This window comes from Scyliorhinus torazame, chromosome 11 (genome assembly GCF_047496885.1).
Source record: "Scyliorhinus torazame isolate Kashiwa2021f chromosome 11, sScyTor2.1, whole genome shotgun sequence".
NCBI lineage: Eukaryota > Metazoa > Chordata > Chondrichthyes > Carcharhiniformes > Scyliorhinidae > Scyliorhinus > Scyliorhinus torazame.
In genome coordinates this window covers 169,961,002-169,976,176 of record NC_092717.1, presented here as the reverse complement: position 1 = coordinate 169,976,176, position 15,175 = coordinate 169,961,002, and the positions used below count along the sequence as shown (strand labels likewise).

The 15,175-nt window shown below is 47.0% G+C and overlaps 1 protein-coding gene across 1 annotated transcript in view; it reads left to right on the top strand.

Moving 5' to 3' along the window:
* The window catches only part of pip4p2 (phosphatidylinositol-4,5-bisphosphate 4-phosphatase 2), a 136,208-nt gene that overhangs the window by 43,931 nt on the left and 77,102 nt on the right, over positions 1 to 15,175 (top strand). The window contains exon 2 of the mRNA XM_072467996.1: positions 14,794 to 14,942. Within this exon, the coding sequence (XP_072324097.1) occupies positions 14,794 to 14,942 (149 nt within the window). The remainder of the gene's footprint in view (positions 1 to 14,793; positions 14,943 to 15,175) is intronic.

Genomic DNA, 15,175 nt, shown 5'->3' with positions numbered 1-15,175 from the left:
CAGGCCATCTCCCGGATGCAGCGCCTCCACATCTCCGATGGCAGCCATTTTGCGGGCTCCTCCCGGGGCCCAGCACATGCGCAGTACAACCAGGAATACGAATCGGCCGAGAACCGCACTGCGCATGTGCAAACGGCCGAGAACCGCAGTGCGCATGTGCAAACGGCCGAGAACCGCAGTGCGCCTGCGCGACGACACACGGAACGTCATGATGCTGACATCATGACGTGTGCAAACTGGAACCGCCCACTTTAGATAAAAATGCCCTGCAAAAGGCAAACAATGTCTCCCATGTGGGAAACTCAACCACTATGCAGCCCTGTGCAGATCTGCACCACAATTCAGGAGTCAGCGACCACAGTTCCAACAGAACCGCATCAGAAGTGTGAAACACCAAACGCATGACTGATCAAGGTAGTGCAACAGATCCAGACGATGACTACCTGGATAAAACGTACTGAGTAGGCATCAACACGAAGTGCGAATACGCCACACCGGACCCATCGCAAGTCCAATCAATCCTTGCCATTGATTCCGAGGATGAATGGAACGCAGTGATGGATGGCAACCGATGCCCCATCCAGTTCAAACTGGACACAGGTGCCTCCTCCAACCTGATTTTGAAGTTGGACTTCACGAAAATCAAGAAGGCTCCCAAAATCCTTCCAGCTGCTTGCCAACTCCAGGAATACAATGGCAACGCAATTACGGCACTGGGGTCATGCCATCTGACAGTGTCCAACCGACACATGGAGACAAGCCTGAGATTCGAGATTGTCCAACCAGACAGGGCGTCCCTGCTAGGTGCACAAGCCTTCAAGCAACTGAACCTCATCCAAAGGGCCTACACCATGATCAGGATCTTCAGACCAGCATCGACGACATACTGACCCAATACCCAGATGTCTTCAGCGGCATGGGCACACTTCCATAAGAGTACAAGATTCTACTGCGGCCTGACGTCAAACCAGTGGTCCACCCACCAAGAAGAGTCCCTGCTCCACTGAGTGATCGACTGAAAGCAGAACTCACAAGCTTACGAAAGAAAGGCATCATCTCTAAGATCACTGAACCAACTGACTGGGTCAGCTCGATGGTGTGTGTCAAGAAGCCTTCGGGGGATCTATGCATCTGTATCGACCTCCAGGATCTAAACAAAAACATTATGCGGGAACATTACCCAATCCCAAAAAGGGAAGAAATGATGTGCGAAATGCACACGCGCGCTTCTTCACAAAACTGGATGCATCCCAAGGATTCTGGCAAATTCAACTCGAAGAATCCAGCAAAAAGCTCTGCACCTTCACGCGCTTTGGCAGATTCTGCTACAACCGAATGCCATTTGGCATCATCTCAGCATCAGAAATATTCCACCGCATCATGGAACAGATGATGGAAGAAATAGATGGGGTTCGTGTCACATTAACGATGTCATAATCTGGTCTTCAACTCTGAAAGAACATGTGTCGTGACTAAAGAGAGTATTCTGACACATACGTGAGCATGGCCTCCAGCAAAACAAATTCAAGTGCTGCTTTGGGATGTCCACGCTGAAGTTCCTGGGTGATCAGATATCGAAACACAGTGTACGCCCGGACACGGACAAAATAAAAGCCATTGAGGCAATGAAATTCCCCGAGGACAAGAAAACAGTGCTGCGCTTCCTTGGAGTGGTAAACTTCCTAGGCAAATTCATCCCGAATTTGGCCACACAACGTTCCTAAGAAAACTGATCAAGAAATCAACCGCCTTAATGAGTGGAAGACGGAACACCAGACAGAGTGGTTGGAGCTGAAGGCCAAACTCACCACTGCACCCGTCCTCTCATCCTTTGACCCAGATCGAGAAAGTAAGATCACGAGCGATGCGAGTCAGGACGGCATTGGAGCAGTACTGCTACAGAAAAATAACACCTCATCATGGGTCCCAGTAGCATACGCATCACGGGCAATGACACCGACGGAGACCAGGTACGTGCAGATTGAAAAGGAGTGTTTAGGTCTTCTCACCGGCATCCTCCAATTCCATGACTACGTCTACGGTCTGCCAACATTTACCATTGAAACAGATCACAGACCTCTGGTCCACATCATCCAAAAGAACCTGAACGACATGACACCTCAATTGCAGAGAATTCTGCTCAGACTCCGGAGGTACGATATCAGTCTGGTGTACACGCCTGGCAAAGAGCTCATCGTTGCAAATGCATTGTCCCGCTCCATCACCTCACCGAGTGAGCCACTGGAGATCATCCAGCACACAGCAATGATCAGGAAAATACTCTTGCAGTTATAATTCTCAGCACAGGCTCAACCAAAACAAAACTGAAGAAGTTATAATTGTTGCAGAAGGCCTCACACGGAATAATATCTGTAGTTCTGGTCACCCAATCACAGAAATAACTGAAAGAAAGTGAAAGAGTACTAAGATGGACAATGGAAATGATTTGAGGCATCTGAAATTTTAACTTATGAAAGAAATATTAAAGAAGCTTCTGAATTAAGGGTAGTTAATTTATAGAAAGTCTAGCAAGGAGTGATCATAAGCAGGTAAAAAGATGTATCATAACTACAATTGAATCTCTACAGGTTTGAGTAGCAGTTGAACCCCAAGATTAGAGTACTCCTCAGAACCAGTGTGATGTATGTTCTCGTGTTTGAAACACACGTGTTTGAAGTTGTAGCTTTTAGCAAACGTGGTCCATTCTCGACTGTGGAAACATGGGCCAGTGCCTGGAACTCACTACCGGAGGAGGTAGTGGAGGCAGGGACGATAGGGACATTTAAGGGGCATCTTGACAAATATATGAATAGGATGGGAATAGAAGGATACGGACCCAGGAAGTGTAGAAGATGGCAGTATGGTCGGCACGGGCTTGGAGGGCCGAAGGGCCTGTTCCTGTGCTGTACATTTCTTTGTTCTAAAGTGTAAAGATTATTTCTTCTGGGCTCCTTGTTTGTAAACTAACGTTTTATTAACACCTATCTATCCACTTTGAATTGTATCTGCTACCTATTGACCTAGGTGTCTATTGACCCAGTTACCTTGCTGACTTGGTTACCTTTGTTGATTTGGTGAGGTTGATAACACTCCCAGTTTCTGGAACAGAGCTGGTGGATGCTATAAAAGTAAAAGATCTTTGTCCAAGGTTAGCTTTAATTCTATCCTGGTACAGTAATCTGCCCACTGGCATCCCATTTTGGTTCTGCTAGGCTGACTCCTAACCTCATTATAGTCTTAGTCCAAATATGGATAAATGAGGTGAAGTGAGAGTGACTGCTCTTGACATAGAGGCAGCATTAGACTGAATGTGGCATCAAGGAGCCCTAGCAAAACTGAAGTCGATGGGAATTTGGGTGGTTGGGGGGAGTGGGGGTCGGGGTTGGGTAGCTCCACTGGTTGGAGTCACATCTAGCAAAAAGGGAGAAGGCGGTCAATTGTCTGTCCCAGGTGTTCCTCGGGTACTGTTTTTTAAAAATAAATTTAGAGTATCAATTCTTTTTTTTCCCAATTAAGGGGCAATTTAGCATAGCCAATCTTTGGGTTGTGGGGATGAGACCTTCGCAGACACGGGGAGAATGTGTAAGCTCAGGTAGTGTTCTTAACTCAACTATCTTCAATTGCTTCCTCAGTGACCTTCTCTTCATCATCATAGGGTAAGAAGCGGGGATTGTGCAATCATCAGTGAATCTGTTCAGCAGCATTCTCAATTCCTGAGATACTGGCGGTATGGTAGCACAGTGGTTGGCACTGTTGCTTCACAGCTCCAGTATCCCAGGTTCGATTCCCCGCTTGGGTTACAGTCTGTGTAGAGTCTGCACATCCTCCCCGTGTGTGCGTGGGTTTCCTCCGGTTGCTCCGTTTTCCTCACACAGTCCAAAGATGTGCAGGTTAGGTGGATTGGCCATGCTAAATTGCCCTTGGTGTCCAATGGGTTACGGGGATAGAGTGGAGGTGTGGGCTTAAGTAGGGTGCTATGGGCAGCACGGTGGCGCAGTGGTTAGCATTGCTGCCTCACGGCGCCGAGGTCCCAGGTTCGATTCCGGCTCTGGGTCAATGTGTGTGGAGTTTGCACATTCCCCCTATGTTTGCGTGGGTTTTGCCCGGATTGGCCACGCTAAATTGCCCCTTAATTGGAAGAAAATGAATTGGGTACTCTAAATTTATTTTTTAAAAGTAGGGTGCTCTTTTCAAGGGCCGGTGCAGACTTGCTGGGCCGAATGGCCTCCTTCTGCACTGTAAATTCTATGATCTGTGAAATAGTCTGTGTCTCTAGGCAGCAAAACCTGAACAACATTGGCTTAAGCTGATAAGTGGAAGGTAACATTCACATAATACAAAGTGCCAGGCAACAACCATCTCCAACAAGAGAGCATCCAACCTTGAATGGCATTACCATCACTGAATCTCCTATCAACATCCTGCGAATCACCATTGACCAGAAACTGAAGTGGAACAGCCAGATAAACACTGTGGCTACAAAAGCAAATCAGAACTGGGGAAAGTAACTCGCCTCCTGACTCCCCAATGCCTGTCCCATTAAAAATAAAAGCACAATAATAACCTTTATTCTCAGTATTGTGATGGAATATTCTCCACTTGCTGGATGAATGCAGCTCTAACACTCAATAAGCTCGATACCAGCCAGGACAAAGCTTGATAGGGACCCCATCTATCAACATCCAGTCCCTCCATCACGAGCACACAGTGGAAGCAATGTGTCCCATCTACAAGATGCACTGCAGCAACTTGCCAAAGCACCTTGCAAACCCATGCCCTCTGCCATCTAGAAGGACAAGGGTAGCAAATGCATGGGAACACCACCACCTGCAAATTCCCCTCCAAGTCACACACCATCCTGACCTGGAACTATATCGCCATTCTTTCACTGTTGCTGGGTCAAAACCCTGGAACTCTCTCTCTAATTGTGGTTGTGCCTTCAAAATATGGACCACTGTGGTTCAAGAAGGCAGCTCACCACCACCACCTTGAGGGAAATTGGGGATGGGCAATAGAAATATTGGCCTAGCCAGCAACACCCACATCCCATGAAAAAATGTTTTTAAAAAATGGCTCCAGAGATCATAACCCAGCTTAACTTGAACCATTAATTCTGAGGCCAGATGTCAGGGAAATTCCAAGCCAGTTATCAAAATAAAAACGCTTGGTGATATTTGTCCAAATGCATTTTATAACCTTTTTGAATTTAACAGCCAGTTAAATCTGTTTGTTCCCAGTTTTTCTGAAGGTATTTGCCAGCCTTGTGATTATCTCTTTTAATGAATATAATATCTCCAATGAATATAATCCTAACCGATTTAGCCTCTCCTCATATGACAATCACGCCATCTAAGGAATCAGCCTGGTAAACCTTCACCGCACTCCCTCCACAGCAAGAAGATCCTTTCTCAGAGGGGACACCAAAACTGCACACACTACTCCAGGGATGACTTCACCAATGCCATAATTGCAGTAAAGCATCCCTATTCATCGACTGAAATCCTCTTGCTATGAAGACCAGCATACCATTTGCCTTCGTTACTGCTTGCTGTACCTGCACACTTACTTTCTCCGACCTATGCACGAGGGCACCAAGGTTCTGCTGAGTATCCACCTCTCCTGATTTACATTCATTCGAATAATAATCTGCCTCCCTATTTTTGCTACTGAAGTAGACAACCTCGTATTCATCCACATTATACTGCCCATTCACTCAGCCTGTCCGATCCCACTGAAACATCTTTGCATCCTCCTCAAAGCTCACCCTCCCACCCATATTTGTGTCATCTGCAAATTTGGAGGTAATACATTTTGTTCCCACATCCAAATCATTAATATATAATGTGAACAGTTGGGATCCTAGCACAGATCCCTGCAGTACCTGTCACTAGTCACTGCCTGCCAATCTGAAAAAGACCCATTTATTCCAACTCTTTGCTTCCTATCTGCTAACCAGCTTTCTATCCATCTCAAGACGCATACTTTAAAATGAGGTGCCGATCTGATAAAGCCATAGGTGTTACCTATATGTGCTAAACACCAAAGCAGCAGGCTATGTGCTCATGGTCCCACAGCCAGTGGATTGAAGTTCTCTCTGAGAGCAAGTGGCTTCATAAACCTTTCCATTATGCACTTTGGAGGAGCAGGCATGACTGCAAAAGACAAAGATGAGGCGCGGCATTCTCCATTGGCTGATGCCGAAATCGGGAAATGTGATTGGGCGGAGGATAGGGTTATAATGCCGAAATCGCAATTCTCCATCACCTCAACACCGTTTACATATCATTAGTAATGTGAGGATTGTTTAAGGAGCATTTGCTGCGAGTGCTTAATAGTTTTGTCCCACTGAGATGAGGAAGGAATGGTAAGGTGAAGGAGCCTTGGATGACGAGAAGTGGAGCTTCTAGTCAAGAGGAAGAAGGAAGCTTACGTAAGGTTGAAGAAGCAAGGATCTGACTCTGCTCTAGAGGGTTACAAGGTAGCCAGGAACGAACTCCAAAATGGACTGAGGAGAGCTAGAAGGGGGCATGAAAAAGCCCTGGTGGGAAAGATTAGGGAAAACCCCAAGGCGTTCTATACTTGTATGAGAAATAAGACGATGATCAGAGTGAGAGTAGGGCCGATCAGGGATAGTGGAGGGAACTTGTGCCTAAAGTCTGAAGAGATGGGGGAGGCCCTAAATGAATACTTTGCTTCAGTATTAACTAGAGAGAGGGACCTTGTTGCCCATGAGAACAGTGTGAACCAGGTTAATAGACTCAAACAGGTTGATATTAAGAAGGAGGATGTGCTGGAAATTTTGAAAAGCATCAGGATAGATAAGTCCCCTGGGCCTGACGGGATATACCCAAGGTTACTACAGGAAGTGAGGGAGGAGATTGCTGCGCCATTGGCGATCTTTGCGTCCTCACTCCACTGGAGTAGTACCAGATGATTGGAGGGAGGTGAATGTTGTTCCTCTGTTCAAGAAAGGGAATAGGGAAATCCCTGGGAATTACAGACCCATCAGTCTTGCGTCTGTGGTGAGCAAAATAAAAATATTGGGAAGGATTCTGAGAGATAGGATTTATGATTATTTAGAAAAACATAGTTTGATTAAAGATAGTCAGCATAGCTTTGTGAGGGGCAGGTCATGCCTCACAAGCCTCATTGAATTATTTGAGGATGTGACGAGACACATTGATGAAGGTCGGGCAGTGGATGTGGTGTATATGGATTTCAGTAAGGCATTTGATAAGGTTCCCCATGGTAGGCTTATTCAGAAAGTTTGGGGGCATGGGATACAGGGAAATTTGGCTGTCTGGATACAGAATTGGCTGGCCAAAAGAAGACCGCGAGTGGTAGTAGATGGAAAGTATTCCGCCTGGAGGTAGGTGACCAGTGGTGTCCTGCAAGGATCTGTTCTGGGATCTCTGCTCTTTGTGGTTTTAATAAATGACTTGGATGAGGAAGTGGAAGGGTGGGTTATAAGTTTGCCGATGACACGAAGGATGGTGGAGTTGTAGATAGTGTTGAGGGTTGTTGCAGGTTACAACAGGACATTGACAGGATGCAGAGCTGGGCTGAGAAGTGGCAGATGGAGTTCAACCTTGATAAATGTGAAGTGATTCATTTTGGAAGGTCGAATTTGAATGTTGAATACAGGGTTAAAGGCAAGATTCTTGGAAGTGTGGACGAACAGGGGTATCTTGGGATCCACATACATAGATCCCTCAAAGTTGCCACCCAGGTTGATAGGGTTGTTGAGAAGGCATATGGTGTGTTGGCTTTCATTAACCGGGAGATTGAGTTTAAGAACCGCGAGGTTTTGCTGCAGCTTTATAAAACTCTAGTTAGACCACACTTGGAATATTGTGTCCAGTTCTGGTTGCCTCATTATAGGAAGGATGTGGATGCTTTGGAGAGGGTACAGAGGAGATTTACCAGGATGCTGTCTCGACTGGAGGGCATGTCTTATGAAGAAAGGTTGAGGGAGCTAGGACATTTCTCACTGGAGCGAAGAAGGCAGAGAGGTGACTTGATAGAGGTGTACAAGGTGATGAGAGGCATGAATAGAGTGGATAGCCAGAGATTTTTCCCCAGGGTGGAAATGGCTGTCACGAGGGGACATCATTTTAAGGTGATTGGAGGAAGGTATAGGGGAGATGTCAAAGGTAGGTTCTTTACACAGAGAGTGGTGGGTGTGTGAAATGCACTGCCAGCGGAGGTGGTGGAGTCAGAATCATTGGGGATATTTAGGCGACTCTTAGGCACATGGACAGCAGTAAATTGAAGGGGTGTAGGTTTGGTTGATCTTAGATTACGATAAATGGTCGGCACAACATTGTGGGCTGAAGGGCCTGTACTGTACTGTGCTGTACTGTTCTATGAGCGGTCCTGACCCGGTATTCTCCGGGTCCTCTGCCTCCAAAGGGCCGAGTTCCCTACGGCACGGTTCACTTGTGCTTTTAAAAATCGTGAAACCGGCATTGTGGCTGATGAGGGAGAGAGAGGAGATAGGACATGGAGAGGGGCGACTGTGGGAGGCCGGGCCTTGCCATGCTAGCTGGGTTAGGGGAGTTTGTGGTGATGGGGGAACAGGCCCAGTGGCCGGGGTCCCCACAGAACTGGGGCGGTGTCCTTGCATAGACCGCCATTGCCGCGGTCTGCAAGGCAGCCATCTTGCTGCGCATCCCAATGACCATCCACCTTGAGCCTCATTCTGCAGAGTGACACCGGACGTATGGGTGACACCCCCCCCCCCCCCCACCCCAAACAGCTGCCACCCGCTGGTGGGGCAACAGGGCAATTCCTACAGTAGGCCCTGTGGGGGTGCTGGACGGGGGCTGCAGAGCGTACAGCTGGCATGGGCAGCACCAGCTGACAGTATCTTGGCATCCGGGACAGGCTCCTGGGCCAGAGCTCCCATGCTACCGGGCAACGACGGGGCCAGGGGTGCGGAGATTGGTGGTGGGGAGGGAAGACATGCAGGTGCAGAGCCTGCAGTGCCAACGGGGCCACCTATAGCCCATTGGACCTGGTTGGACATGGGGGTACGCACCATGCTAACATGTCGGCCTTTCACCTCCTGCAGACAACGGATATTGGAATTCAACCAGCAATGATGCCCTTCGTGCTAGTCACGGCAGCCCCCAGGGATGCCCTGCGGCTATACGAGCTGGAGCTGCTTGAGGAGGGAGCGGAAGCGGCAGCATCGGATCGTGTAGCAGTGGAACAGGAGGCAGTCGCCCAGGATGGAGAACCGGCTGCCCAACTGGTTGAGGAGGAGGAGGTGCCAAGGAGGCACACCGAGGCTTTGTGTGTACTGGCAGCGCCCGTCATTCGAGGACCCACCTGACCAGGCATACCATCGAAGTCGTGGGTTGAGCAGGTAGACCGTGTAACATATCTGCTAGATCATGACACACCTGGCACTGTGGGGGTATGGGGGAACGACACCCGCTCCCGGTGGCCATCAAGGTGACGGTAGCCCTGAACCTTTACGCGACAGGGCCCTTCCAGGCACCGAGTGGGGACCTGTCCAGGATCTCTCAGACCTTGGTGCATCCACACCATCATGGAGGTCCTATATGCCCAGTCAGCTCAATACATCCAGGATGCCCAGGCAGCAGGGATCGCCTCCATTGCCGACATGCCCCAGGTGCAGGGGGTGATCGACGGGATGCATGTACCCCTACGAGCACCTGCAGATGACAGGCCACTCTACACAAACCGGAAGTGGTTCCACTTGATGAACGTGCAGCTGATATGTGACCATCAGCTGTGTATCATGCACGCCTGCGACCGATGCCTGGGCAGTGTGCACAACACCTTCAACCTGGCATACTCAACGATTCCTGACATGTTCGAGAGGCCAGGTGCGGTGCCAGTTTTGCTGTCGTGGAACTCCCCAAATCCTGCGCTGAAGTCAATACTTAGTTTCAGGAACGGAGAATCTCACTGAAGGTGTTTAGAAATAATTAGAAGTTCTAAATGGAAGATTCTACTCCCTCACCCTAAGGTTCCTTTCTTAGTGCTACTCTTCAACTAATTCAGTTCTTTTAACACGATGAAGGTACTGAGCGCACTCGGCAAAGATATAGGTCCACCTTACCCTGATTGTAATGCTGACAATAATCTCCAATAATCAGCAAAATAATGGAAGTAGTGATCAAAGAGCGCCATCAAACAAGGAAGACTCACTAATTATCTTATGATTACTTATTCGGATACCACAGAACTCTTCTAAGTATAGCCATAATCTACACATGAACACAAGCTTAAAACCAAGGAGAAGTGCATTCAACCAAGTACTGAACCAAGGAACTCAAGATCATTCCTGCCCAAGTAAAAATATTTCATTGGTTGAAATCATACCTGACAAAAAGGAGGAGGGGGGTCGTTGTGATGGCTGGAAGGCAAAGACAAAATTATGCAGCCACAAGACTTTCTGTAAGATTTCCTCAGGACACTATTCTTAGCTGTTTTATCACTCCATTTTTAAAACTGTTTGCACTGCTGCCTCACAGCGCCAGGGACCCAGTTTCGATTCTGACCTCAGCTGACTGTCAGTAATGTGTTTGCACATTCTCCCCGTGTCTGGGTGAGTTTCCCCTGGGTGTTTCGAGTTTCTCCCACAGTCCAAAGATGTGCAGTTTAGGTGGATTAGCCATGCTAAATTGCCTCTCGGGGTGGAGTTGTAGGAATAGGACAGGGGATTGGGCCTAGGTAGTGTGGTTGTTCGAAGGGTCAGTGCAGACTCGATGGACTGAATGGCTTCCTTCTGCACTGTAGGGAGATTCTATGATTCCCACCAACTAAGAACAATTATTTTTTACATTGAGTGATTTATTCAACAATGCTTGTAGTGTTGTTATAAAATGCAGATAACTCCAGAATAAATAACATTAGTGACTCCTCAGATATGGACACATTCCGTGCCCATATGACCTGAACAACATTCTGGCTGAGGCTGATAAGTGGGACGTAACATTAGTGCAACATGAGTACCAGGCAATAGCCATCTCAACAAAAGAGAATTAATGGCAGTACCATCACCTAGTCCCCCACTATAAATATCCTTGGGGTTACCATTGACCAGCCACCTAAACTGGATCTTTTCTTTATTTGTTTTTTACGAGGTGTGGGCTTTGCTGATTAGGCTAGCATTTACTAGCCATCCCTAATTGTCCTGAAGATGGTGGTTGTGAGATGCCGTCTTGAAACTCTGTAGTCCATCTGTTGTAGGTATACCTACTGTGTTATTAGGGAGGGAGTTCCAGGATTTTGACTCAGCAACAATTAAGGAACAGCAATATATTTCCTAGTCAGGATGATGAGTGACTTGGCAACTTCCAGGTGGTGGTGTTCCCAGGTATCTGCTGCCCTTGTCCTTCTGGATGGTAGTGGTTGCGGGTTTGGAAGGTGCTGCCTAAGATGCCTTGGTGAGTTTTTGCAGTGCACCTTCCTCGAACATGTCCTCATCTAGATCATAGTTGAGGAGATATTTGAAGTGTTCTCTCCATCGAAGGCTAATGTTTTCTCTGTCTCTCAAAAGGGCCTCACCCTTCGCACTGATTTGAGGCCTAGGGTATTGGATCCATATATTGCCTTGGTGGCCCTGAAGAAGCCCTGTGTGTCGTGCTCATCAGCAAGGAGTTGCAGCTTTTTAGCTTTCTCCGTCGGTCATTGGTTCTCTATTTCTCCAATTATTCTTTATACCTCTGCCATTGCTGTTTGATGAGGTCTCCTCTTTGCCTTGCTGGTGATGTCGTTTTTTTCTGGTGTGAAGATTTTCCTCCTGTTGTCGATGAGATCTTAGATAGTGAGCTCATTCTCCTTGACGCAGTCTTGGTGCTTCCTGGTCTTGTTGCCAATGGTTTCTTCACAGCTTAAGACGATGGTTGTCAGTTTTCCCCCACGAGAATGAATGCTTTAGAGATTTTGGTGAAGATACTGTTGGAAGTTCACTGTCATGCTTGGATCTTGAAATTGCTCAACGTTTATCTTTTTCGAAGCTTTTGCTTCATCTTCCGCTACTTCTGGTGGAGTTTGATGGACAAATGGCTTTGGTGTTGAGGGCACCCATTTGGTCTCTGGAACAGGCGATTTGTAGTAGAAAATGTGCCAGTGCTTTGATCGTGGATGTCTCCAGGAATTCTTGAACTTTTCTTTTTGGCAGAACGCTGTGTTCGTGATGACCAGCTGGAGTTCTGTGCATTTGGTGAGCAGGAGAACCCCACTCCATGTGCGATTCCCAACTCCTTCGTTTCCGATGATTCCTTTTCCCATTCGAGAGTCCTGCCCAACCCTGATCTTGAAGCCCCCAAGGAGGATGATCGCCCCTTCCTTAGGAATGTTGGGGCGTATGGTGTCCAGAGTAGAATAGAAGCCTTTTTTGGACAGATGCTGGCAGGGAGCTCCAAGAGTCAGGTGACGAGTTTGTTCTTGATGACAATGCGTCCTTGGCTGCCTTCTTCCCTCAGCTACCCTTTGTCTGCTCCTCAGGTCTCTTGCAGGGCAGCAACGACAGTATCGAAGTACCTGAGTTCACGGGCAACAAGGGCAGTTCTCCGTTCCAGTCAATTGTTTTGCTCTCTATCCATGAGGGTTTGTACATTCCAGGTTGTGAAATTGAGTTTAACTTTGATTTTCTGACCACTGATAGATGGCTGCAGTTTTCTCACCCAGCTGGAGCTGGAATAAAGTATTTGTAGGGCACATTTTCTAGGCCTTTCTCCATGAGGGGTGAGCAGAATGGAATCTAAAGAGGGCTGCTCAGTTGTGAAGAAAGCTGCCGAAATGCTCTACTATTCCATGAATGAGACTATTGAATCAAGCTCCACTGTGTACCTTCCATCCGAAGCTAGGAACATTCGGGTCTCACGGGCCTGTCCCCGACACCTCTTGGCGATCGCCGCAGGATTGTCTGTTGTGGGGTGTGTTAATTTCCTCCAGGTAGATGTCTTTTGTGGGACATCATTTAATGTGTGTATGGCATTGCACTTCAGAAGACACAGGATCCTTGACAGAAAATAGGTCCAGTTCCAGTGGCAAGGAAACTGTGGCGACTGGAGATCTCCCTACTGCTCCAGCCTTCATCTGCCATCGCAACCATTGATAACCATACAATATCTTCCACCTGATCCGCCATTGAGGACTTGTTTTGGATTGCGCTTTGTCTGGTTCCTTCACTCTGACCTTTCTGCCATGGCTGACCCTGCTCGGAGGTTTTAGGCTCCCGACCGCATCACTCTTGGGGTCAACAAAATGCTCAAGCCACCCCACCATGGCAAGGTGGTAATCCACGGAAGCACAGCAGAAACACCACTCCCTTCTTCAAAGCTTTCTTTCTTTAACCAGCTAGTTAGGGAACATGCTTTATTATGGAGTTTTCACATGTATTTTTAGGTCAACAATGAATCTCTTTGTGAAACGAATTTCCTGGGACATCCAACTGGATATGTGACTGAAGAACTATTAGATCCTGTGAATCATGAGTTTATCATTTGTGCCTTTGAAAACAATGCAAGTGACCAAACTAGTTATTGCTTTACCAAATGAGTTTAAATATATTATGGTAAGCAAATGTAATGAAACCTTTATGTCACCTAGTAATTAAAATTATCTTCACCCTGCTTTGGGCGGCGTGGTGGCACAATGGTTAGCACTGCTGCCTCACAGCACCAAGGACCCGGATTCAATTCCAGCCTTGGGTGAATGACTGTTGTGGAGTTTGCGCTTTCTCCCTCTGTCTGCGTGGGATTCCTCCTGGTGCTCCGGTTTCCTCCTCCAGTCCAGAGATATGCATTGGCCATGATAATGAAGGACTTACATGCTCCCCCAAACTCTGGGTGGAGTCAACACATCCAGGTATTTGGTGCAAATTTTGAGGGCTTTTGTATCAAACATATTGTTCCTTAAAATCTAGAGAACCAGAACACAAGGGCATTCCTGCTTCAGCTATATAATCCTCAGAATCCCTACAGTGTAGAAGGAGGCCATTCGGTCCATAAAATCTGCACCAACCCTCCGAAAGAGCACCCTGACCTAAGCCCATTGCTCCCTGTGTCATGGTTCATTCGAAACTTGTCTCAAGCAAATATTGCAGGAGATTGATTACAAGTTAAAATTACAGTTTTGTCATCGTTTGCTGAATCAAAGTTCTGGGAGTCTTCATAACAAAATTACATGTGCATGAGCAGCTGCTGCTGGTAAAGAATGAAGATGGGCTGTCTTTTCTGTGCTTGTGTGTATTTGTGTGTAACTAAGATTGAGGAAATCAATATCTCCTTTCTCTGATAACTTTGGGACATTGTTTTATTGCAGCAATTCAACAGATAATGTCTTTTAATACGAAGCAAGTCAAAAAGGTTAAAGATATCTTTACTTTTCCAGTAATGCCTTCACAGAAATAATTTCACAAAACCTACAAAGTACCTTTATGCGACAGTTGTGCATATGACAGGAACAATTGGCACGTTACTTTTCTGTAGGTGTTGCTGACCTGAATCTGATTCTGTTGTTTGCTAGCTTCCACAAAAACACTTTCAGAAACCGATAAATTGATACGATGATGAGCATGAGCTGTGGCTTATTTTATTCCTTCCCTCCTTAGCTCAAGGTTGCTGAAGCCAACCGCACTGTCACATTGATATCCCAAGGTTCGATCAGCCCAGGGATCAGACCTTCGCACCCATTTCTGATCTGGTGCAGCAACCTAACAAACATTTATCCATTAACCCATCGGGTGAGCCAGTAATTCCTGTTCTATAATGATCATTGTAAAACATTTTGATCTGTTTTTCTTCACAGGAGAGCTCCCACCCCCTTACAGCCCAGTGGCGAGTCCCGATGTTGGAGGAGTACCAGTAATAAACTGTCGTGTGTGCCAATCCCTGATTAATTTGGAGGGCAAGCTGCACCAGCATGTTGTTAAATGCACTGTTTGTAATGAAGCCACGGTAAGAATATCTAAATATTATAGAAGTTAATGATTAACAATGAATGTATGTATAGTTCTTAATTTTCTCTTTTCTAAAAGCACTGGGTGGCACAGTGATTAATACTGCTGCCTCTCAACGCCAGGGATGCAGGTTCGATCCTGACCTTGGGTGACTGTCTGTGTGGAGTTTGCATGTTCTCCCCGTGTCTGCATGGGTTTCCTCGAGATGCTCCGGTTTCCTCCCACAGTCAA